At 39.0% G+C, this 27,928-nt stretch overlaps 1 protein-coding gene across 1 annotated transcript; it reads left to right on the forward strand.

Moving 5' to 3' along the window:
- LOC308682414 (coagulation factor XIII A chain-like) lies at positions 1-27,803 on the forward strand (the record flags this gene model as incomplete). Its single annotated transcript, XM_081352124.1, has 15 exons — positions 1-77; positions 17,196-17,347; positions 18,474-18,659; positions 20,295-20,540; positions 20,656-20,774; positions 20,856-20,963; positions 21,284-21,461; positions 21,580-21,718; positions 24,016-24,119; positions 24,769-24,857; positions 24,999-25,152; positions 25,231-25,509; positions 25,921-26,081; positions 26,175-26,311; positions 27,665-27,803. 15 exons carry the CDS (start codon positions 1-3, stop codon positions 27,801-27,803), a joined length of 2,268 nt encoding a protein of 755 aa, XP_081208250.1.
- Positions 27,804-27,928: the final 125 nt, after the last annotated feature.

Raw genomic sequence — 27,928 nt, forward strand, 5'->3', positions numbered from 1 at the left:
ATGGCTGTGTCTTTGATGCACTTCACCTCCTTCTTTCAGGAAGAAGACAAAATCATTGAGGTTGGTGAAAACCACGGGTAAATCAACTTTATGGGGTGACGTCACATAGGCGATATGTAGTCTTTCTCGTTATGTCTTTTCCACAACTGCTAGCCGAAGAATCATACCATATACTGTCAAACTCGTAACATGAAAAGTTATATAAAAAATTCACAGACAACATATGTTCACATTCATGGCACAATTCAAACGGGATCAGAAAATAATTATTTTCTCCCATTCACTTGCATTGACGGTTTTTCAACTTTGAGGTCCAGCGGGGTTTTGCGGAAGGGGCGGGACTTACCAGCTCTATAGTGTCATACAGTCTCTCCCCTGAGCTAGCTGCAACAGCCTGCCCTGAAGTGTGTAAAGTAAGATGTAAACAAAATAAGATAATCAGCTATAAAACTGAAAATAAAGCATCTCTTATTTATGTGCAGACGCACGAGCCCAAGGGTGCGCATGGCAAAATGTCGCCATTGCAGTGTGGGCGGTCGCGTGCGTTGGGTGCGCAAGGCCACATTTCGTGTGGCGGTGGGCAGTGCACGGCTTTTTAGCGCGCACGGCTCCGCATCCGAAGACGCACGACTTCGAGCCGAATCTGGCCGAGCATGTACATCTCACAGCACCGGCACCCAGTTCTTGCGTCTAAATTAGTTGCTTACATTAACAAAATGAGCCTACAATAGCAGGCACAAGCCCTTTAAATAAAAATAAATGGCCATGATTTATAAAAAGGTTCACAAAACTAAATAAAAATGTTTAGAAATTATGTAAGATAACGTTAATTTAGTTGTAGGTTACGTTCTCATATCCATTTTTTTCTAATGTCACAAGGAATAATCTGGTTGCTTTAACGATTCTTTTATAGTGTGGGTTTGGTGTACTAAGTGTTGTTGTACTAAAATAAACATTCACGAGTGTACCTTACTTCTCACCGCTGATTCCTGATGGTTTAGAGGACAATTACACCGAGTCGCACCCTGTCGTTCCAAAGAATAGTAGCCTACACCGGCGAGCGCTAAGTATAAATTGCCTCGTCCATTTTGGGAGGCGCGTGCGCGGTCAGCGGAAGCTCGCGCTGCGGAGGCGGGCGAAAGTATAAACCATAGACAGTAAAAGAAATGGACACAGCGACCCCATTGGATTCAACGGAGACAAAGTGAAGCCCATTAGAAACTCTTACTTCCTGGGGGTCCAGCGTACTGCGCAGACTCAAACTGAGCTTGATGACGTAGAAGTGACGTGAGCAACCGTCTGACAATTGTAAGTCTTCTAAAAGCTGTGCCAAGAGAAATCAATCTGAATCACCCACCGAATCTTGCAGAGACGGTGAACGTGAACAGCAGTCTCTTAAAATGACTCATTGTACAGTTCATCTCTTCACGTAATACATTGATGACCATATAATATTCCAATTTATAAAAAATTATGAGCTGTTAAATCATGCAGTTTTGGCTAATAAATCATGGACAAACACACTTGAACAGAAACGCTTTTCTTTATTTTTTTACATTAGGTTATGTAGGATAGGATGTTGTATATGGCTTCCGACCAGGACGAAAGGGATCACATTCATCTTCAAGCGTATCTGTAAATAAATAAAGGAATAAAGTTAACCGCGATTGACATTGAGATGTTTTTTTTTCCATTGCATAATTTCATGATAATTTCTCCATCCCCCGTTAATACCCCGTTACCCATACTTCATTATTTAATTAAGTAGATACATTATTTAAAGATTGTGGATAAAATGTTAGGCTACTTCATGTATACTTGCCACATACCGAATTATTTCCAATTCCTCAAAACGTTGTTGCACAATTTTTCCCCGTTGCTTGGACTCTATATGGGCTTCTCCCTTGACTCTACGTCCCCCCGATTGCCTCATAGACGTCTATGCTCATAAAATATTGCCTGCGAGCTTCTCCTCCTGTCCATACAGTAATTTTTTACTGTGCGACAGAGAGTCGCGTGGCTATGACGCAATCATTAGCCTACTTTTACAAAAACTGCTTCTACAGGGCCATAACATAAGCTGCAAGGTAATGGAGCATTTTATACATTGTCGTGTTTCTTTAGAAATAAATAATGGACAAATGGAGTCTTTAAACGCCTCAGATGTGAAGTTATTCGCTGTCAAAGTGACGCCAAAATGAATGGGAGTCAATGGGATGCTAACTGCAGGTGGGGTTCCGTTAGCCAATGGCGGCGTCCAGGGGTACCTTCAAAATAATACAAATCCCTGTCCCCTTGGTATAAACAAACCAGGGGGGCAGCGTTTCATATTATGTTGAAGCTCCCCCGGGCGCCGCCATTGGCTAGCAGAACATCACCTGCTGTTAGCATCCCATTGACTCCTATTCATTTTGGCGTCACTTTGACAGCGAATAACTTTACATCTGAGGCGTTTAAAGACTCCATTTGTCCATTATTTATTTCTAAAGAAACACGAAAATGTATAAAAGGCTCCATTACCTTGTATCTTACGTTATGGCCCCGTAGAAGCAGTTTTTGTAAAAATAGGCTAACCATTGCGTCATACCCACGCGACTCTCTGTTGCACAGTAGAGAGATTACCGTATGGACAGGAGGAGAAGCTCCCGGGCAATCGGGGGGACATTGAGGCAAAATGACAAAGTAATTAATCAGAATACTTAGCAAAAGTTTCTCCTGCTGCTAGCTCATGGACACCTCCTACTCACGCTCTCCATCTCTGCAAGTTTTGGAAGGGAATGATTCAGATTTCTCTTGGCACAGCTACTAGAAGACAGACGGGTTGCTCACGTCGCATCTACGTAGTCAAGCTCAGTTTGAGTCTGCGCAGTACGCTCGACCATCAGGAAGTTAGTGCTTCTAATTGACTTCACTTTCCTCTGTTGAATCCAATGGGGTCGCTGTGTCCAGTTTATATACTGTCTATGAAACAAACCTAGCTTAAGGCAGGGCTACAGATTAGGTGTCCCTAAAGAACCCGCGTATCTAACAGTAGTTCCGCATTACATTAATTAATTTGCACGCGAGTTTTATTTATTTTATACCGTGTATTCTCCGTGTAAATTCATGCACCGAACCGTGACGCCCGTACCGATTCGGTTCGATACGAATACATGTACTGTTCCACCCCTAGTATATACCTAAAAAAAGTAGTAGTATGTGCATGTCTGTCTGTGTGTGTGTGTGTGTATGTGTATGTGTGTGTCTGTGTGTGTGTGTGTCTGTCCGTGTATGTATGCGTGCGTACATGTGTGTGCGCGTGTGTGTCTGTGCATGTGGATTTGTATGAGTGTGTATGGGTGTGTGTCTGTGCGTGTGGATGTCAGTGTCTGTGCATGCTTGCGTTTGTTTGTATTCCTGCATGTGTGTGTGTGACAGTATCATCCTAAACCAGCAACCCTTCGCTCAACACCACCATCTACAGGCCGATGAGTGTACAGTCACTAAATGTGCACATAAATGAATTTATTTTAGACCCCCCCCCCATGGATGAAATTCTACGAAACTTAGCATACCCCCAGAGGACGTCAAGTTAATCATACACATGAAATATGGTGCAGTTCAGAACATCTCAACTGAAGATAGGGGCGATTAAAGCAGAATAATATTACATTTTAATTTTTTATGGGAGGGGCGCAAATCACAAATGAGTGATTATGGGCTAGGTTGATGTGGGCCCTTAAGACAAACATACCATAAACATTTCTTCATCCTCGGTGCCACAGTTCAGGTAGTTATTTAGGAAAAACTGCATTTTTGGGGGTTTCGGGGGGCCCAGTGCGGGGGGAAAGTGGCCCCCAGGGACCAAACGAAATTTTTCCGTAAAAGTCTAGTGGGGCTACATGCCCACCAAATTTCATGTCCCCCGGTGTTTCGGTGTCCCTGGTATCGTTTAAGAAAAATTCACGGGGGGCCCAGCCCGGGGGGGGGGAGTGGCCCCCGGGGACCAAACAAAATTTTTCCGTAAAAGTCTAGTGGGGCTACATGCCCACCAAATGTCATGTTCCCTGGTGTTTCGGTGTCCCTGGTATCGTTAACGAAAAATTTACGGGGGGCCCAGCGCGGGGGGAGGGGGGGGGGTAGTGGCCCCCGGGGACCAAACGAAATTTTTCCGTAAAAGTCTAGTGGGGCTACATGCCCACCAAATGTCATGTTCCCTGGTGTTTCGGTGTCCCTGGTATCGTTGACGAAAAATTCACGGGGGGCCCAGCGCGGGGGGGGAGTGGCCCCCGGGGACCAAACGAAATTTTTCCGTAAAAGTCTAGTGGGGCTACATGCCCACCAAATGTCATGTTCCCTGGTGTTTCGGTGTCCCTGGTATCGTTGACGAAAAATTCACGGGGGGCCCAGCGCGGGGGGGGAGTGGCCCCCGGGGACCAAACGAAATTTTTCCGTAAAAGTCTAGTGGGGCTACATGCCCACCAAATGTCATGTTCCCTGGTGTTTCGGTGTCCCTGGTATCGTTAACGAAAAATTTACGGGGGGCCCAGCGCGGGGGGAGGGGGGGGGTAGTGGCCCCCGGGGACCAAACGAAATTTTTCCGTAAAAGTCTAGTGGGGCTACATGCCCACCAAATGTCATGTTCCCTGGTGTTTCGGTGTCCCTGGTATCGTTGACTAAAAATTCACGGGGGGCCCAGCGCGGGGGGGGAGTGGCCCCCGTGGACCAAACGAAATTTTTCCGTAAAAGTCTAGTAGACCAACATTCCATAAAAAATTCTTCATCCTCGGTGCCACGGTTCAGGTACTTATTTAAGAAAAACTGCATTTTTTGGGTTTGGGGGGGGGGCCCAGCAGGGGGGAGAATGGGGGGAGTGGCTCCCGGGAGTGGCTCCCTACGCTAGCGGCGGTCATAAAAACCCATGAAATTATATTCATATGACATGCTGAGATATATGCCACTGTACCTGGGATGAAGACATTTCACACGCATGAGAACTCCTTCTGCAGAGTTCAGGGGTATCGGCTTGTCAACAAATGCACGTCACGTGTATCCCCTGGTGTTACCATGACAGATTTTGCGACCGCAGTAGAAGACAATACTGTTTCCCAACTGTAGGGGGACTCCGAGAGCAAAAGTTACTTGGTGTTGCTTTAAAGGAACGGCAAAATTCAGCATTTTGTTCCCGCACCCCCTTCTGTCACCTCTCGTACCCCAGTTTGAGAACCACTGCCTTACATATATTTGTAAATCGACCTTGGGAGTTGGAAAGGCGCTATATAAATAAAAATAATTATTATTATTATTAACCACAAAAATACAATTTAACACAAACTGCATGATACCAGTGCTCTGTGAAAAAGTCAGTAATTATTTAATGCCTACAAGGCTAAGGCATTCTTACACAAAAACAAACAAATTGCACAAACTTTTCATTTGGATTTGAAATTGAGCTCACTTCCCTCACTCCGGTAACTGTCAATGCCGGATCTGTCCCTATTGTTTTAAAAAGTAATCACAGAAACCAAAACAAGGCATTAGCATGACCGCATCCAGCTAGCCAGACCGATAGACCACTGTCTGATGGAGATAGGCGCGCATGAGCGTGGGCGCGGGCGCAGGCGTGCGCAGCTTGGAGCGCTAACAGAATCACCCATAGCGGACTAGATTTGAGCTTGCTGATTGGCTACAGTTTATGTCAAACATTTATATCTTAAATCAGCAATTGGCTAAGCTGCTCCACAGACCCGCCTCTTTGGGGCGATTTCTCCAGCACCCCAGAGCTGATGAGACGTGCACGCAGGTGGAGGAGAAATTTTTTTATTTCTATCATATTTTTCGCCCTTGCGCCCTTGTGCCCTTGCCTATTGGCCAGCCGCCCCTGTTTGAAGTGTAATCTTTTGTCATAAGGTGGCAGCAACAGGATTATGGTGCAATAGACAGTCACACAGCATGAGTCAAATGTAAGCAAAGTAAAAAAGTAGCCTTGGTAGTCTACAAGTTGGTAGTGTTTCCCCTGGATATTTTAAGTAAAAGTATAACATAACTCCTTAACATTTTAGTTTAACAATAACTAAAGTAAATTAACCTTGTAACTCTTCAGGAGGCTGCACAATATTGTCACCTAATCAAATTTTAAGTACAAGTGTAAACAAACAGCAGCAATCCAAACAAATTGGATGTATTGCAGTTCATCACTGAGAAGGTTTGATCGCAGATTTAGTCGCAGCAAACAGCACAAGCAGCTCGTGAAGGAACACAAACCGACCAAATGACACTTAATTCATTTAAGCAGAAAATCTCAACTGGAGATCACTAAACAGCAGTTACTACTTGTCATGTTTTCAGATCACCCGTGCTTCTTCAGCAGTGTAGAAAGAGCCCAGATTGCAATGGTTAAGTAAAATACCCATTTTCTTTTAACAGAAAAGCTCTGATTGGCGGATTTAAATTGTTGAAATCTGGCAACTGCACGCATGAATACTCGTAAAGCGGCTTATTAAAACCAGGGGGGTAGGGTTTTCTATTATTTGGAAGGTACCCCCGGGCGCCGCCATTGGCTAGCGGACCCCTACCTGCTGTTAGCATCCCATTGACTCCCATTCATTTTGGTGTCACTTTGACAGCGAATAGCTTCACATCTGAGGCGTTTAACCCTCTGGAGTCTGGGCTGTTTTTGGGGCCCTTGAGATGTTCTGACATGCCCTGACATTTGTGCTTTTTTCAGTTGCTTATAAACATATTAATGGCAAAGGTGTAAATTCACTCTATATAGCACAAACAGGGCTACCATAATATGTGAGCCACGTGTATGTACATGTTTTCATTTTTGAGAGAATAATGTTTATGCATGGTTATTGAAAAAAATAAAAAATAAAGTTTCTGAAATAAGCCCACAAAACACATATTAAATATGTGTCAATAAGACTTTTGACTAATTGATGTCGTCGCCTAGAGTTTTCTTCAAAATGATGTGAAAATCATCCTGCCTAATCATTCACATAAAACGATACATTGATTTAAGTTTTGTGAAACACTTCTAGTTTGGAAAGCCAATATGCGGATGGGGCGTAAACGATCATGCATATTTAGTAGTTCACACCCGATGTGCTGAAGGGCCGCTGTGCCTTGGTGAAATAGTGTTTGTATGTGAAGAGCTCTTTTCCAAAACGCCATAAACCTAAAAAGCTGCCTCAAAGATCCACCAAAAGTAATGATTATGAATATGTAAAATATTGCAATAAGACATAATTGTTTATTAACTTCTGGCAAAGATGAAGTTGACGATAGGCTATAGACTCGCAATCTTCGCAGTAGGCTAGTGAACGCACCGGAGAAATACACATTTATTAGGCCACATAGTTTTTTGTTTTGGATGGTTTTGTTTAGAACCAGCTTTCTGTAAATATATTTCACATTTTTTAGACATGTGAGGCGAGTAGGCTACGGTCTGGTTAATGATGATCTCCAGTTCAAGCACCTTATGTTGTGATTGCTAGCCTATATTTACTTTTTATGTATTAAATCCAGGAAATTTGTTAATGAAAAAATTATTAAAATTAAGATACAAATAATACAAAACGAAATTCGTTTTAAAGAAAGGATTTGTGCTTTCTGTTTTGAGGTCTCTGTGAAAGTTTGAAAGTCTTTTAGTGCTGCTTTCAGAGCACTAGCATCCATAATGGAGAACTGTCACGTAATATTGTTTTTTCCTTATAAATTCTAACACGAAAAATAAAAGACAAAAGACTTTTAAGTAAAACTTACTCCGAAATTGTGTCCTCGGCGGAATTCGCTCTTCAAAATGCTGCCGTTCGTCGTCTGAGTTACAATCTTCCTCTGAGGAAAAGGTGCATTCTTCCTCGCTGTCCAGAATCATCTGAATGGCGTCATTACCGGAGAAGCGTGCCATACTCAAAACGCGATGAACTATCAGTAAGTCTGATGAAGAAACTGTGTTTTTATGGCATTGATCGGGGGGCGTATGCGATGCGTAGATCACCTAAACTATTTACCATGTGAATAGCGCCGGGGGCGGGGCGGCCGCAGCTTATTATAGAGATAATGAGGCAGAAGGAAAAACGGTACCTCTCCTTGCTTTCAAACGGATTACATGAGTTGAAAACAGACCACAAATGTGCAGTATATGTTGTCCTTTTTCATACTTTTACTGTACAGTGAATTTCAAAGGGAAAAAAGAAAATAATCACGAGGAAAAGAAAGCAGCGACTGAAAAGAGCTCTAGCCATAGATATTCTTGTTATAACATGTCACGTTAAAATACCAAGTGTTGCGTTATTCTCATGATGTCTGAAAATAAATCATGAAGGAAAATTGACAGCTAATCCAGTCAAACTGACAATCAGCTTTATTTGCAGGGCTACCTTATGATTTGAAATGATTCGTTTAAGCCTTTTTTAATGGAAGTTCCCCAAACCGGAAGTGCCACCCATAATTCAAAATGCAGTAAGGTCGTCAGGAATAAGGTGGATATCTCGTCTTCGTCTCGTCTTATCATGGAGAAAAAAAGGTTGTCAACAAACATTTTTCCTCATAGATTTTGTGAACGAAATGAACACTACCTCTAGATACTGGTTAGCTTCTACGGGGTAGAACAGAGGTGTGTTCACTCATATTCTCAGACAGGTGTTGTTGATGTGCGATTGTGCGCGCTAGGGAACGTTAGCCTAATTCGCGTCGCTATATCATTGATATCACGATATGACACTTTTTTATCATGTAAAAATATATACCGGTGTTATCGTGGACGGTATGATATGGCACACCCCTAGTACATAGCCTCCTGAAAACTCCCAAATACAAGATACATGCAAACATGTCTTTAATCATTAATTCTGTTTACCAAAGCAGTCAACATTTATAAGATTAAAATGACAGCATTGCCATATGTACACAACTAACATGCCGAGCGAGCGCAAAGTGCGCCACTAATGAGTGTCTCACCAGAAACAAACCCTACATACTGTAGTTCCAGGAAGAAAAGTAGCTATTACTTAACATAGGCCTAAATGAAGAAAACGGTTTAGATCAAATTACATTTATTAGTGGTAGTTATTAGTCTATTTTCTACGTTTGGTTAGACGGATCTGTGTAATTAATGGCTAAATAATCATGTACCATTTAAATTATTTGTTACAAAGCTGCAGATGGCAGATTATGATATTACAGTTTAAATTATGGCAGTATTACATCATATGTTTAATTCAAATTTAGATTACTTCTTATTTATTCTTACAGAGCCTGATTGATTTAGTTTACCCCTAAACGCTAATTAATGCATTAACTATCAAACATGAAATAACTTGTTTAAGGCTGCTGTTATTAATGCATGAATCATTATGACTCCTGTCGTAGTTAAGGTTCACTCTTCATTGGTTCATGATTAATTTATATATTACTTTATATCTTATATCATAGTAACTATTAATTAAGGTATTAGTACATGATTATTTATGCTCCGTTATTGTAAAGTGTTACCGACATTATTAACTCTCTACAGCACAGCGTTGGCCTCAGGCAACGGAAAGTTTTCTTAAGCCCTGTTCAGTACGTTACTTTAAATGATTGCAACCAATTAGAATGTTTGAAAAAGTATCAAAGAACAGTCCAATAAGGTTTGGGAGTCACTACCATGCACCGTTTGAAGGTGGAACGTCCTTTTCTGACACATGGTCACAAGAGCACATGGTGTGAGAAGAATGCAAGATTATTTGCATTAGTAATCTTATTTAAATTAGATTCCTGCCGGTTCCATAGAGAGAGCGGCGCGGGCAGAGAAATTTTGGCCACTGCGGCATATTATAAATATTATAAATAATTTTTCTGCGTGAGAAATACAATGTGTGGGGGGAGTGCATGACAAAAGACCGAAATGAGTGACTGTCATACTCAATGTGTGACACTTGAGAGCCCTGTAGTGTGTAACATAGCTCTAAGTGAATGAAAACATCCTGCAAAGTTTTAAATCTGAAAGTGCACCATATATAAAGTTATTGTTTTTCAAAAGTAAGAGTCGACTCTGAGTCAATTAAATGAATTGTTTTTCAAACGAGTCATAAGCCGTTTCGTTGTGACGTCAAGACGAAACATAAGCATATTGCACACCCACTTATTGCGCGTGCAGACACCAGGGAAAACTTCAACATCAAACTTGCTGCTGATTCCTGTGATACTGGACAGCATCATGTCGAGTGGTTAAAATTCATCACAGCAGTATAATCCTAAACTTTTGCTGTGTTCCCTTTAATTTACTGATGACTGTCTCAAATCTCGGAGTTCAATGCAGGGTTCGCAAACCATTTTTACTCTTGAAAGATGGTGTAAATACTGCTGCTAATCACTTGGGGGCCACTATTACCTATAACTGTGTCTATTAATGCAAATTGTCTGTCATTCTCACTACTTTGAGGAAATATTTGAAGAGTTCAGATGCAAAAGCCTTAAAGTGCCATCTGAAAAATTCTTCTAGAATGATCATTTTTATGACGCTTGTATATTTAAGTTCAGTAATTTCACTTAAATGACAATGAAAATTACCTATGAATGGTCATTTAAGTGAAATTACTGAATTAAAATATACAAGCTTGATAAAAATGATCAACATTCACAACTTTTGACAGTGGAAACGGAAATAAATGCGTACCGTACTGAACCGTACCGTACCGTACCGCTCAGTGGAAACGAGCCATTAGAGGCTTTGGCATCTGAACTCTTCATTTGTTTTACCCACGTTTATGTTACATCAGATCATTCACTCTAGAGCTCGGCTAATGTAACGTTATACATTGCATACATGCACTGTTATTGATACAGTTTCCATGTATTCACCGCAATTAGAAAAATACTCTAAATAAATTAGTACAAGTAAAATAATCGGCTTGTTGATGGACACGCACTTGTTAATGCTGATGGTGAGGTATTACAGTCGCAACATCTCATACAATGTACCTCAAACTGAGTTGTGTATCACTGAGAAACGTCCTGCTCGAGTTGTCCTTGCGATGGAGGTTCGGGCTGAACGAATTCTTCCAATGTTTCATCATCGGACTCGTGCTCGCATTGATATGGTCAAATCAACGTCATTGTTCGTTACTGTGTTTAGTTTACGGTTTAGGAAGCCTCAGGACAGCTGACGTTGTTATCTATGGCAATGGGCGGTTATGTTTGGACGGGCTGTACGCGGTAGGCCAATCACAACAGACTGAGCTGTCTGGCCAATCAGAGCAGAGTAGCTCGTGGAAAGGAGGGATTTAGAGAGATTGATTCATCTGATGAGTCGTTTGAGAATCATTGAAAATGAGGTTATGTGCAAATGTATATTATGAGGGAAATTAAACAGATTTTTTTTTTTACCTTTGATGCATGTAAACATGTTGTATGAGACTCCAAAACAACACTAGGAAACTTTAAAATAGCATAATAGAGGCCCTTTAATGATTTATTTATATTTTTGAAAAATAATTTTGGGGTCGGGGGAGGGGGAATTATCAATAAATCAATAAATGTTCCCAAATGAGCCAAGAAATTATGTGGAATAATTTTTATCATGTGCCATCAAAATGTGTGCAGTAGAGGGTTAAAGACCAGATAACGTTCCATTAACGTTACTGGAAGAATGTTTGTTCATAACTTTGAGAGAACCTTACCATGAAAACGCTGCAGCGAGGGATGTTGGATCGTACTGTTGTTGAGGAAGATGCCCCCCTTAACAACAATGTGGATTTACTTTTAAACTGTAACATATTTAGATATAAATATTGGATGGTGATGCATCCACCAATGTGTTGTTATAGGAAATAAACTGAAACATTTGCTAATTTAGTTGTTATAGCACAAAATGTCAAATATTAAAGAGGGGTAAGTCCAACATGTATGAGCAGGACGTACATCTCCGTGATTAAGCCAAGCAGGTGTAAGTGCCAAAATAAGTATGAATACTTCCCATACTGACGTTGTGTCGAGATGATCGACCCTCATATTCCACCCTTGCATTTTAGCAACATTTTCAGAGGCAATGGCCGGGTATTGCATTGGCAAGCATTTACACCCACCCAGGCTACGTGCGCCCTCTTGTATTATAAAAATAAGATTTGGGTTGATGAGTGGGTATATAGGCTACACATAAATTATGACTAAATACAATACATTTCTTGCACATGCATTCAGGCACAATTAATATAATGTGCAAATATTAAAGAGCACAGCTTGCAACACAATCCAAAATTAAGAAAACACATCTAATTATTGTAAGGCCATTATCACTAATGTTTTCCATAACTTTTGGGTGTGTTGAAACTGGACACACACACAGACCTAACTGACTGCAGCTCCTACTTAAAGCTGGTGTGTTTTCAGTCTAATGTCCAAACTCTCGTGAAAACAGATTTTCCTTTTGCTTCTACATAGTTTATTGCAGCAAAAAAGGTGTTCATAATATGCAGTTCGCTATACCATTCTTAGAAATTATAGTTTTTATTTTATTAAAATGTTAAATGTGACTCGAGCAGTGGGATGATGAGAAGAGTTTATAGTCCATCTTTGGTGAAAATGTTGATTTGGTGGACGTGGGATTTTAATCAAGGTGTATCTCGAACGGACTAACCAAATTTACACACATGAATGGATGATTTCTGTATAATAATTTTGGATTTTTAACAAATGACTTTAGTTGCTGTTCTTTACGTTGGTTTCCTTTAATTCGATAAACCTGTTTCGTGACGCAGGCCTCTGAGCAATGTCATTTCCAACAAATGTGTCTTTAGGTTTCTTTGGAACCAGATTTTTTTCAAAAACATGCAAGGCAACTTAACTTCTCATTCGGGTCAAACATCTCAGATCATGTCACAAGTTTCATTTCCCTGTATTTTCAAACAATACTTTTTTTAAATGCCTTCTGAGACACTTCCTGATATCCAACAGGACAAGATATATTTATGCAATTAAGTTGTAATAATAAATTTTAATTTTAATACTTTTCCAAGAACAGTATCTCACACACTCTAACCTCCTTCAAATCTGAAGTATAATATTTTGTTTAAGGGACATTAAGTAGGAATTTCTCCCATCTAGTGGTGAAATTGTATTTTGCATTCAAATGAATAATGCTCTCCAGCGCCTCACTTTTTCAAATGCGCGTTGCATCTACGGTAGCCGTTATGTACCAAAAAGCTATGACAGGATGTCTTATAATAGCACTTCGAGTTTTTCTTCGGGTGAACAGGTTTGTTATTTAAAACAAACTGAAACTTGAAACAACGAAAAAATGAATTACTGACTGTGAAAAACGTTAACTATGGTAATTAGTAGTAATGCCTTCTTTACTCGTTATATTTTTTGAAGTACGTGCATTGTTAGATATCATTTTCATCATCATCATCAGCGCCTTCTCTAATGTTACTTTACTCAATAGCTGCAATTCATCAAAGAGCCTGTTTAACTTTTAACTATAAATGTTCTACTGTCTATTTAATAAAGTACACAACCAAGCAAGAAAAAAAAAGCTTGTAATTAAGACCGTAACATTGACTTACCTGTCGAGAAGAAAGCAGGCATCTTCAGGGTCTCTTTTGAAAGCTTTCTCCTGCATTAGCTATCCCGACATTAACCCTTGTTTTTTGTAATCTCCGGTCACGTTTCCTTTACGGCCTATTTTGGACTTTTTCGACGACGAGGACGCATCCTGTGACTCAGCATATGAATGAATGAACGATGTATAAATAACCGTGCAGTGCATCCTTTTAAACTTGCCGGTGCAGTGACAAGCGCCTCTCACTGCTCTGTGCCTCTGCTTCTGCTGGCTTCAGTCACGTGATGCTGGCTCTGAACGAAAACGCGTTGTGGAAACGCGTTGGCCTAGTACTTTTTGTCCCTCTCTGCTATTATAGTTTTTCAAGATGGCGGAACTACATGGAAGCCTCCGTGGACCTACCCGTCCTATGTATATAAAGATAATAAATTCTTCGTTTACGAGGATTAGTCTGATCAATGGCATAGGTATTTGTACACCATTGAGGGCATATTTATTAATAAAAATATTGATTTTAGATAATAAAATACCTAAAAAGCTACACATAGTCCCTTTAACAACTTCCCTATTGTGTTCAGAAAATGAAAAAAGCATGTGTATACTTAATCACCTTGAACTTTAATTTACTGACTGAAACATAAAACCTCTTAAGAATTATAAGAGAGAAAATGTTTTTTGGGAACGTTATGATTTTTGTTTTGTTTTATTGGTAACACTTTACCAATTTGCTAACGTTAGTTAACTACATCATTTAATATGAACTAACAATGAACAATACTTCTACATTTTAATGGTCCTTTATGGTAACACTTTTCAATAAGGTACATTAGTTAACATTAGTTAATGTATTAACTAACAATGATCAATACATTTGTTACAGTATTTATTAATCTTTGTTAATGTTAGTTAATAAAAATACAGCTGGTCATTGTTTGTTCATGTTAGTTCACAGTGCATTAACTAATGTTAACAAATACAACCTTTGATTTTAATATATTAGTAAATGTTAAAATTAATAAGATTTAATAAATGCTGTAGAAGTGCAGTTCATTATTAATATGTTAACTAAGGTAGTTAACTAATGTTAACTAATGAACCTCATTGTAAAATATTACCGTATTTATTCTTAATGTTTGTCTCAACATGAACTAATACATGTTTAAGATCTAAAGTTGTATCTGTTAACATTAGTTAATACACTGTGATCTAACATGAGCATGCACACTTTTGTTAACTAACATTAAGGTTAATAAATGCAGTAAAAATATATATTTCTCATAGTTAGTTCATGTTAGTTAGTGCTATTTATTTATTTTAGCTTCAGGTCTCAAAGGTAAACCTTACAAAATAAGGGACAATTGGAAATAGAATACCTCGACCAGTAAATGAATTGGTGAATTTGAAGAATTGTCAATTAATTATTGTATTCTTTTGACATAAAATAGAAATATGGATGACTTTAACAAAAAGAGTGAATAAACGTTATGGTTCATAAATCTTTAAATTACTGTCATAGCATGCTTAATATTTTCACAGTGATTACTACCATGATGACTACTTTGTCATCTATATGTTCTTACAGTCTGGAATATGCTGCTTTCATCAAGAATCAGAAGCAAGGTCACAGAGTTGTATGTCAGACTGACCTGATCTTGGGATCATCTCGACTTCGGACACTCTGGTTCCATGGATGTGTTTTTCTCCAGTGGAAGAGGAAGTCCTGAGCCTTTATTAATCAGCATGAGGCTCTTCATGAGCACATCAGCCTGGAGCCTCCTCACCTCAGCAGAACATCTAATCTTCTACACACACCGTGAGTTCTACGCTTTTAATAACATAGCTTTCAGTTAGGAATAACTTTCCTCTAGTTTTTACTCTAACTAGGTTTTAACTAATTTCTGCATATTTCATGGCATTACCAAATTCAAGTGCATGTTTGAAATATGCATTCTAATCTAATCATTTCATCATATATATTCTGTTACAAAGAATTGTTTAGTTGTTTTTACCAGGTTTCTGCTGGGAATCTTGATTTGCATCTATTCAGTGTTACCGTATTTATGTAGCACATGCATATTAAATGGCCACTTTGTAATGTTGTGTAGACTTCCTCATGGGTTCCTACTTTAGATGCACATAACTTGGGATTTGAGACTTGAACAAAAGTAATTGCTATTAAGCAAAAAAAAAAAAAAAAATAAATAAATAATTACCAGTGCTGGGGAAAGTTATTTTTAAAAGTAATGCATTAAAATATTGCATTACTCCCTAAAAAAGTAAATAATTGTGTTACTTAGGAACTTTTAATGGAAAGTAATGCATTATGTTACTTTTGCATCACTTTTTCTCAGTTGGACTGGGCTTGCTTGTTTGTTTTCAAGAAAAGAAAAATAGATAGTAAAAAAGAAAAAGATCTATTTTCGCAGATTTAAAGGCCCTTTCACACCAAAAGTGAAATGAATAAGAAAATGCAATTCACGCTTGTACAGTTAAGAGCGCATCTCAAACAAACCTTTCAGCTGCGCTGCCATTGTGGATCAGAAGAATCAGAAGAAAGTTCAACACTCTTACTTCAGACAATTAAACACAAATGTGATGTCAATTTTGCCAAGGTCAAGGTCAGCCACAAGGACATTGGTTAATAAAGTGAGATTAAATACATAAAGTATAGTTAACATATTTAACTATTGAAGGTTTGCATAAAAAGTGAGCATATCACTGTTTTCATTCATTTTGGGGGATACTGAATCTGTTTTGTGTGCAAGTGAGAAGAGTAAATGACACAACGCCTCTGCGCTTACTCAGGATTTATCTCAACACGGGGACAGGGAAAATAAAGTTACTTGCATTATTTATCTGAAAAATGTATGTTTTGTTGTAATTTTTAAAGTTATGCATTACTTTACTAGTTACTTGAAAAAAGTAAGCTGATTACGTAACTCACATTGTTTCAAAAGCTAACTGCTGCCCTTTTCAACTTTCTATTTATCAAAGTATCCTGGAATAAAAAGGAAGCAGCAATGTTTTCAACATTGATAATAATAAGATATGTTTCTTGATTTCTGAAGGATCATGTGACCCTGAAGACTGGAGTAATGATGCTGAAAATTCAGCTTTGATCACAGGAATAAATTACATTTTACTATATATTCATATAGAAAACAGTACATTTTAAACTGTAATAATATTTCACAACATTACTATTTTTACTGTATTTTGGATCTAATAAATGCCACACTGGTGAGCTTTCAAATTTTTTTTTAAAATCTTCCCCCAAACTTTTGAATGGTAGGTAATGTTTTAGAGAAGTGTTTTGTGATGAGTGTATGACAGGAAGGCCCTTGCTGCTGCTACCACATTGCTGAGTTGAGAATGATATTTCATCAGTGCTTTATGATTCTCACAGTTTCACTGAGAGTTTGCTTTCCCTAAAATAGTCTAACACCATATTGCATCAGTTTCTTCCCACAGGGGAAGACAGAAAGAAATAGATAAAGTCTTGATCATTCAACACACATGTACAGTAGACACATAAACACACACCTACTATCTGTCCATTCCTCTGCATCTGGCAAGAATCACAGATGTATATCTCAGACAATCAAAATATCTGTATACTTCAAAATTCTCTGTATTTTAAAATCTAACATTAACATGATCTGTCCTCCAGGCAAACATCAGGACATCTTGTGTCCATCATGGATAAACTCATGAAGTCATCTGGAAAGGGCCGTATTCACTTTGCCAAGTCAAACTTAGATGAGCATAGACCACTGACGTTCGAAGCGTTTGACACCACGCCCGTGACCCCAAGAGCACCCAGTAAAGTTCTATTTGTATTCTTATTCATTCATATTCCATTGAATTTTTTGCTATGTGAATCAAGCATTCAGCTGCCAACACATTTACAGGTCAAGGTGTAATTTTTCCTTAAATCACCCCACTAAGAGGACAATATCACTGTGTTGTCTTTGCTCATGTCTTTACACAAACTTAACAACTGCCGAACTGTGCCTAGCTAACAAGGAACGTTCTCAGAAACTTGGCTAATGTTCCGACGAGCTTCTCTCAAAGTTAAGGACAAATGTTCTTCCAGTATCATCAACAGAACGTCCATTCAAAGTTATCTGGTCTTTAATAATACTCTCAAAACTTTAACACAAAAACATGATTAATGCCTTATTCATGGATTTTTTTACATTTTAAATCAGTTAGTTGTTTGTCTAACTTACTGGTAACACTTTACAATAAGGTTCATTAGTTAACATTAGTTAACTACATTAGTTAGCACTCGTACAGCATTTATTAATCTTTGTAAATGTTCATTTCAACATTTACTAATTCTTTATTAAAGTCTTGTTAATATTAGTTAATGCACTGTGAAATAACATGAACAAACAATGAACAGCTCTTTTTTTTTATTAACTAACGTTAACAAAGATTAATAAATACATTAACAAATGTATTGCTCATGGTTAGTTCATGTTAGTTAAAACATTAACTAATGTTAACTAATGAACCTTACTGTAAAGTTTTACCAACTTATTTAAATGTTACAACTTGTTTCGGAATGTTCAGAGAAATTCAAAAGTAACGTTTCCAGAATGTTTGCAGAATGATAAAATGGAATGTTTCCTTAACATGTGCATAGCCAAGAACGTTTTGAAAACATTTAATAAACTGAACGTTCAGGGAACATTCACTAATAATGTTTTCATAACGTTAGCCAAATGTTCTTACAACATATTTTTGTTAGCTGGGCAGATGCTCATCTATTGTCAGTAACCAATAAGATTAGAGAAAGGATGCCATTGCCTTTAAATATCACACCATTTTATATATATCGATTTTTTTTTTCTTCTGAAACTATTAGTTCAGATTCTGTTCAAAGCTGTGATAATATTGGTATTCAAAAGATCATGTACAATTTTTTTCGCCTTTTTTGCAGCAACGCAAGCTCTCTCAGTATTGGATGTTGATATGCATGCAGCAGAGAACAAGAGAGCCCACAACACCATCAAATACAAGAACACCAACCTCATTGTGCGCAGGAATCAAGAATTCTTCATCACCATCAGCTTTGACCAACCCTTCAATAACCAGAGTGACAATGTGCAGATGGAGTTCTTGATTGGTGAGCAGATATTTTAAACCATATATTTTCCAACCCTCATGAGAAAACTATTTTGCATGAATTTGTACAATGTGCTTCTTATGGATTTTTTTTTTTTTTTTTTTCACCACTGTGATACTATGGTAGGATAAAAGGACAGCAGAGAGCCACTGTGCCTCTATAAGGGATAGTTCACCCAAAACTCACATGTCGTTCCAAACCTGTATGACATTGAGATATTTTGAAGAATGTTGGTAACCAGTTGAATTTTGGCAACCATAGACCTTTGAATTGACAAAAAACTTGAAATTATCTTCTTTTACATTCCACAAAAGAAAGTCACACAGATTTGGAACTACACTAAGGCTTAGTCAATAATGACAATTTTCATTTTAGAGTGGACTATCCCTTTTAGAAAAGAGAGCGTGGTGACCCATAGTATTGTGTCTACTTAATATTGAACCTGACAAAAGCTGTGGAGGTGCCCACACAGCAGAGGAGGAGGAAAATAATGACAACAAGACATAGATAGGCCTGAATGACTTGGCTTGAAATTGTGAACCAGAAATAGACATACTGAGATGGAATTACATCTGTGATGTTTTTAATGCTTGAGAGGTACATAATCTTACAGAGGACAGAGCCATGAATGGACTGGACGTAACTCTCAGACAAACAATGATACCTGAGAAAACATCTGCCTGTCTTCATTAGACTTGCACACGTACATCACCCAGAGCGTAGTGCCATGCTGCAGTTAAGTCAAGCTGAATGATTGAAGCGATGCTCCCTTGGCTGTCGCCGCACCATTTAATTCAGTCTCAGTGTCAGCTTTGCGTTCATTATTGCCGGCTCAGTTGCTGTCCTATGGGAAGACGTCCTCGTGAGATTTGGGTCCTTGTTACTGGAGGCGATCCTGAGAGCACCATTGTATTTTTGTGTGTTTTTTTCCCCAAGACAAGATTTTAACTTCGCTTGGCTAAACATATCAGAGCACTCGTTTTTACATTTTTTTTATATATATATACAATCAAAGTCAGTGGGATCCAGTGTTGTTTTGGACCCTGCTGACTTTTATAGTATGAGCAAAAACAATTCATAAACTGCTTTAAAACGTCCTTTTTGTTCCACATGATTTTGTTTTTGGGCTCTACTAGAACAGGTTTTCATGCGTGACTGTTCAAAAAACATAATTTTTTCCCATATTCTCTATTGTTGCAGCTCCTCTCTTCCCAGTCTGTCAGTAACGCTCTGTTGAATTCCCGTCTCTATGAAGCCCCTCCTTCTGAAATGCACACTGCTCTGATTGGTCTTCTGGAGCAGTGTGTTGTGATTGGTCGAGAGTGTTTGGGGAAATGTCCCGCCCCTTACCATAACCGCCAGTTTAACACACTACTAATTAACTCAACTAGGCCCCGCCCCTTTATTCTACGTATTAATTATTTAAATCAGGAATATTGTGACGTGTTCGTTCCCGGAAGTAATTCAAGACTACAATGAAGGCGTTTCAGGAGTTCGGAAACACTGACACTGATATAGAATATAACTCCCACTTTTTCTAGCTTTTTCATGCTCAAACAGCAACATTACACACTAAAGAAAGCTGAAAATGCATAACAGGTTCTGTTTAATACTAGAATATATCTGTCCTCACAGGCAGTTCACCTGATGAAAACAAGGGCACCTACATTGTTTTGCCCATCGGTATATCTAATGGGCGCTGGAAGAGTCGTGTGGTGGACATACGAGGGTATTATGTGACCGTTGGCGTAACACCAGACGCCAGCTGCATCATTGGCCGTTTCCAAACCTTTGTTGTAGTTGTGAGTGATTTTGGAAAACAGCGCACTGAGAGAAACACTGCCACAGATTTCTATGTGCTGTTCAATCCTTGGGACCCTGGTGAGTACAAGTACAACACTTGCTGCGCTCTGATTTGGATGGCAACAAAGTTTAATATTTTTGATGATGATGATGATGATGATAATGCATGTATCTTGTATATGTTGCATCAAAGCGGATCAGGTGTACATTCCCAACGACAACCAGAGACAGGAGTATGTGATGAATGATGTGGGGATCATCTACAATGGAGAAATCAACAACATTTCCTCCCGTTCATGGAACTTTGGACAGGTTGGCAGTTTTCTGGAGATGTTTGTTCACAGACTGTTCAAACTGACACCTTCATTGAACATTTTATGTGTTTTCCCGTAGTTTGAAAAGGGGGTTCTGGATGCCTGTCTTTTTGTTCTGGATTCTGGGAAAGTACCACTAGTGTACCGTGGAAATGCCACTCAATTAGTTCGGCAAGGATCAGCTTTGGTATGATTGACAAATACATTACATTACATACAATACATTAATTGTAATTTAAGTGAAATCACTTAACTTAAATATACAAGCTTTATAAAAATGATCATTCTAGAAGAAATTTTCAGATGGCACTTAGAGGCTTTTGCATCTGAACTCTTCATATATATATAACAAATATTTTAATAAGTTTATAGGATGTATATATTTTTTGGTTTGTTTCTGCGTTGTTTTTATTTAGTTTTTCATTTTCCGACACACTTCCTAAGCAGCTGGTCTTATATGAATGCACATGGCGTGTATATTTAGGCTTTTTGGGGGTATAATTTCAGATGAACGCCCAGGACGATGATGGTGTCCTGGTTGGCAACTGGGATGAGCATTACTCCATCGGCACAGCACCGACTGCCTGGACTGGAAGTACTGAAATCCTGCTCAAATATGCTAGAGAAGGTGGTGTGCCTGTGTGCTTTGCTCAGTGCTGGGTGTATGCCGGCGTGCTGAACTCTTGTGAGTATGGCCACTGCACAATTATTGTGTTCATTTTGTTGGTTCTGAGATTCAGGCTATTTAGACCTTTGCAAAAAAGACTGTGGTGTAATCATGACACTGTGATGGTCCCACCAAGTTATGCGTTGTCTCGGGATCCCTACACGGGTCATCACCAATTACTGCTCTGCTCACGACAACACGGGCAACCTGAAGACAGACATCGTGCTGGACGAAGACGGGAGAGTGGACCGAAGCCGAACAAGAGATTCAGTCTGGTGAGATACACAAAGCACATGTAACCGGTCCTTTTCGACCTGCTCCGAGCGGGATTTGAACCCTGGTCTCTATCATGGGAGGCAGGCGCGCTAACAAGGACGCTAAAGACCAAAGCCGCTAGTGCACTTCTTGAGGCCAGGGGAGTGAGGTTTGCACCCACAGCTCTTACCGGTCTATGTCCATTACACATACACAGTCTGATAGGTAATGACTATTTCATCATACCTCCCAGAGGACTGCTAAGACTACTATATACAGGTTCTTGATAATAATTAATATGACTAATGCAAAATGTATAATTAATTCTAAAGTGAAGATCATGGTAACCCACTAGTAATGACCCAAGTATTACAATTATTAATACTATTATTAATTTGGATCAGTATTCTAAAGTGAAAAGCATGATAACCCCCTAATATTGACTAAAGTCATTGTAAACTTTGGAGGGTTTTGTAAATTATTGGATAGAAATGACTCAAGTGTTACTACAGCCTTCAAAAGGAATTACTAATTATTTGGATGCATATTCTAAAGTGAAGATTATGGTAATCCACTAGTAATGACTCGAGCGCAACCAAATCACTTTTGAATTACTATCGAACCCCTTACAAAAACCTCAAAAGCTTACAGTGACTTCAGTTATTACTTGGGAGTTATCATGTTTTTCACTTCCAAATAATTAGTAATTCCTTCTGAAAGATTTGGTAATAATTGAGTCATTACTAATGATCTTCACTTTAGAATTAATTATACATATTAATTATGAACCTGTATATAGTAGTTCTAAGTAGTACTCTGGGAGGAATGAAAAAAAATAGTAGTTACTGATTAGCTAATAGTGGATACCACATTTGACTACGCACTATTACTTACTAGTTTGTTAATCAGAGTTTCTTGTTAGTTAATAGTAGGAACTAGAATGTTAATCATGCATTACTCATTTGTTCCTGTGTAGTTATTTATTAATGATGGAATGGTGTTCTGTGTTACTGGTAATGATGGTAAATTACTCTAACTCGCACTGGGCCCTGCCCCATGCTTGGAATGGCCCTGATGATGGTTTAATGTTGTTTAGTGACGCGTGTCCATTACAGATTTGTGCAAAACTTTTGCGAGATTTTCTAAATGTCAATAAAAAAACTATTGCAAAATGACAGCATTTCCATTAACCGATGTTATGCGACTATAACCTAATTTTTTCCAAAAGTCATTCCAAAAATCATGGCAACAGATGTTGGTAGGTTTAAGTATATCGCAGCCACCGCACTAGCCATTTTTAATTGAAGGAGACGTAGACGTGTTTTCCAAGCATTAATGGCAAGGAAAGCCACTTGTACTTGGGAGCAGCACATATGAGATGTTTCTCCATCCTATTAACTTCAAGATCTTGATCAATTCTTTGTTGTTTAGAATTCCCGTAATACTTTTGTCTTTTATGAGTTTAATAAAAAACTCTGTCCTATCTTCTGTCCAGTCATACCGCACCATCTTTAAAGAATGATCGACTTTTACGTACACCAGGTGACCTGTAAATGCGAGAGAACTGTTTCCATTGCAGTTGTGCGAAAAATTCCTTTTTTAAATTGACTAAAAAAACACCTCATGCGAGGCTAAATTTTTTTTTGCGTTATATGGGAATTTTTGCGAAATGTACGTGTTTCCATACCCTGGTAATCCAGAGTTCTCGCGAGAGCACAAGTTAAATTTGTTCAGCGAGTTTAATCTGGTGTCGAGTAATGATGCTCATTAAATACGCCCCTCGATCTGAGCTGCATCAATCACATCGGGTTATCTGATATAGGCGGGCCAGAGGCGAGATGACGACAGCGCTGTGACGTCGAAGTCATTAGTAAACATTGCAAGATGGCTCTGGATGAACACCAGTTGTTTGAAACGGCTTTGGCCGCTACAGTGAAAGATTTAGACTTGGCTTTTTATCTAAAACAGGAACAGAAGACGCCGTTCGAATCATTCCCTTGCAAGAAGGGTGTTTTTGCTGTTTTGCCGACCGGATACGGTGAGAGTCTAATCTACCAGTTAGCTCCGCTGGTAGCTAAGCGATGTTGTGATTGGTCGTAGTGTTATCCAATTGCGTGCAGTGAGATTTTCAAATGCGTGTTTGGTGCCGCCCCTTGAGCTGACTAATTTTCATTAGTCGATGCCAGACCATTAATCTTTTAGATTTAGGTCTGGATTTCCAGGCTAGTGTTTCCATTGGCCGTATTTTCAATTCACAATTTAATGTGCACAATTTGAAGGGTAATGGAAACACGGCTAATGTCACTGTGTTTCACAGGAACTACCACTGCTGGAATGAGGTGTACATGAAGAGGCCTGATCTGCCCGACAGATTCTCTGGCTGGCAGGTGATCGACTCCACCCCTCAGGAGACCAGTGATGGTATGATCCTCTTCACACACAGGCTTTCCTCTAACCTTAACTTATGCATTTAGGAGGCACTATCCACGAATTGTTTAGAAAATTGGGGTCCCATTACTTCTTACGTTAGGTAATAAAGGCACAAATTTTTAATTCTAAGTGTATCCATTAGGGTTAACCATTCAACGCTGTTAACCAAGTTATTATAAGAAAAATGACTGAACAAATATGAACTTCATCAATCATTAAAAACCAACATTTTTGCCCTAGCTACTCTTTTATTATTATTATTATTATTTCATCAGAACCTTTAGTACAGGTGTTCATGTTATATTTATACATTTCAGTTATTTTTATGATTTAGGTATAAATTGTGGTTAAAAGGGATGAAAAAAATGAATAAATGACTAATAAAAAAGCTCAAACAAAAACTCACACACTCACACACACCTTAGCCATGGGTGTTTTTGGATTATATAATATGTTTAACTCATAATTTAATAATATATATAACTTAATAATAATTATATAACTTTACTTAATATACACATGACGTGTATGTAATGCATGTCATGGTAAAAATATGGTAGTCATGGTATTAATATATATTATTTCCTACCTGTTATACTATATGGAACAAATAAAAAGTAGTTTTCCTTCTCTCATTCAGGTCTTTATCGATGTGGCCCGACGTCCGTCAATGCCATCAAAGAGGGAGAGCTCAGCTATCCTTTCGATGCAAGGTTTGTCTTTGCAGAGGTAAGAAACATTCTCTTAAGTTCTCTTAGTTTGATGTTTTTACCTTTAGATTTACAAATCACTTCTTTAGTTTTATAGATCTTAAAATCTCAGCTGCATATTGCGCTTACAAAATGGAAAAACTCTTTCTTCTGTCTCCAGCTGAACAGTGATGTGATTTACCGTCAATCTGATAAGTATGGAAATACAAAGATCCTCCATGTGGACACCGCGTATGTGGGAAAGCTCCTTGTGACTAAAAGGGTGAACGCTAACTCCTATGAGGATATCACTTCTAATTATAAATATCCAGAAGGTAAGTTTCATTTTATCCAAAAACACCAGGACAATGGGTTACACTAGTGAAATCTTTCAACCTTCTTCATGACTCCAGGCAGTGACAAGGATAAGCAGACCATGAAGAATGCAGAGAATCGTGGCATTCCTACCAGAAGTTACTTGCCACAGCCAGAAGCAGGAGTGACCATGGACATCCAGGCCGACACCGTCAAAATGGGCGACAACTTCAAGCTGACGCTGAACATTAACAACCAGACCAGCCAGACCTGCACCATCAATGCTACCATCACTGGCTGTGTGTCGTTTTACACGGGTGTCACCAGCGCGACCTTTAAGCTTGAAAACAAAGCTGCAACTGTGAATCCCCAGAACAGTGAGTCTGACTTTTCAAGATTCTTGTCGCCTTTTTCACCTTTGTCTTTTGGCTTGCTTAGTTGGGGACATTTAATTTAATATTCAACAATAACATTGATCTCCTGCATTGACACCATTATATGAGAACTGAACTGAGCTGGACGATAACATCACTGTTTTCTCCAGAGTGGCTATATACAGTATATATAAAATAACTTTTTTACAACAAAAATGAACCATCACTGAACTTACTTAAGCTGGACTGTGACACTATTTTCTTCTGGAAACATGCATATCTCTGTAAAGCTGCTTTGAATCATCTGTATTGTAAAAAGTGCTATATAAATAAAGGTGACTTGACTTGACTTTAGGGCACATGCATTGTAGAAATAAAAAATTCTCAGTGTAATTTCTGAAAATCCTTTCACAGCCTCAAAACTGCAGATCAATGTTCAAGCTGCGGAATACATGCCCTACCTGGTGGAACAGGGCAACTTGCTCTTTGTGGTGTACGGGCGCATTCTGGAAACCGGGCAGACCATTTCAGCAATGAGAGCTGTCACTCTCCGTCCTCCTGAACTCACAATAAAGGTATGCGTCCTTCATAACCAATTGTTGAGGAACACCTGTGATACATTTGATCCTTAATGTTAGTTAACAGCTGTCATTATAATTCATCGACAGGTGAATGGAATACCCCGGGTTGGCAAGGATCTGATGGTCATCGTGTCATTCCGAAATCCCTTTACTTTCATCCTGGAAAACGTTCAGCTCCGCCTTGATGCAGTTGGCCTGATGCCGACCAGAATGAAATCATACAAGTAAGATGGAATAACCTGTCACATTTATTTTTCCATTATTCAGACATAACCAGCAAGTTATTAGATGACTAAACATATTAAAATACAATATTGTGATGCTGCCAGATCTCTATAGATCTATAAAGAGATGTAGAAACAGTGTGTGTGTGTGTGTGTGTGTGTGTGTGTGTGTGTGTGGTCTTTTAAAGGACTACATACAGACCCCTCCGTCTGCTTGGAGATTTAAGGGATGTCTGAGATTCTATGTTCCATTAGTATCTTCTCTGACCTTATGCTTTTGAAACAAAGTGTAACCTATAAATGTGTATCTTTCATAATATTCCATGTGGAACGTTATGAAAAGGTCCAGTGCAGTCATGTAATCAGTTGGTAATACCAAATATATGTTACCATATTTAGATGCCATGGTATGTCATGGTAAAAATAGACAATCATGGTAGTGTTCATGGTTCTGGTAAAACCTATTTTATGGGGACAAATAAAACACAGAAATATCAATATCCAAAATCTTTGTGGGGACATTTTAACGCTAGTGACATGTGAAGGCCAAGTATGGTAACCCATACTCAGAATTTGTCTGATGCTTTTAACCCATCCAAGTTAGTGCACACACATTAAAAGTAGTGAGAAGTGAGATGAGACACACCCAAGACAGCAACATAGTGTTGGCCCAGATCCGGCACACATCCGGTCCACGCCGTGGACACACACACCTGGAGTGCTCGGGGAGCAATTGGTGGTTAGGATTGTTTGTTTGTTTGTTTGTTTGTTTACCTTGCCTCAAGGGCACCTCAGTCATTTTCTGCCGGTATTGATAATCGAACCCGCAACCTTTGGGTTACCAGACTGGCCCTTCATTTTTGGTCCCCATTAGGAACAGCTTATAAATCATACGTGAGGTTTTTTGAGAATGTAAAAATGCAGAAACTTTTTCTGTGATGGGTATGGTTAGGGTTAGAGGATAGAATAGACCAGTGGTTCCCAAACCTGTCCTGCCGGTACCCCAACACTGCACATTTTCTTTGTCTCCCTAATCAAACACACCTGATTCAACTCATCAGCTCATTAACCCATATGATAATGAGCTGATGAGTTGAATCAGGTGTGTTTGATTAGGAAGACAAAGAAAATGTGCAGTGTTGGGGTGCCGGCAGGACAGGTTTGGGTACCACTGGAATAGACAGTGTGTACAGTAGAAAAATCATTATGTCAATGGAAAGTCCCCATAAAACATGAAAACCCAACATGTGTGTGTGTGTGTGTGTGTGTGTGTGTGTGTGTGTGTGTGTGTGTGTGTGTGTGTGTGTGTGTGTTCTACATGCATTTACACACTATATCCATATCCACTTGCAGCCAGATTCCACCTGGTGGCTCAGTGCAATACACTGAAACGATCACCCCTCAGACTCCTGGGAGGAAGGTGCTGATTGGCAGTCTGGACTGCGATGCACTGAGACAGGTCACCAATCAGCTGGAAATCATCGTGCAGTAACGGATTACTGATTGTCACGAGGGAACGAGAGAAAGAAACAGAGGAGAAAGCGAGAAAGGAAGGATTGGAAAGGGTTCCCAGTACCATTTTGGTGTGTTGCTTTGCTTTCTTCACTAATATTATCA

Source organism: Scardinius erythrophthalmus, assembly GCF_964197995.2.
Source record: "Scardinius erythrophthalmus genome assembly, chromosome: 22".
Lineage (NCBI taxonomy): Eukaryota > Metazoa > Chordata > Actinopteri > Cypriniformes > Leuciscidae > Scardinius > Scardinius erythrophthalmus.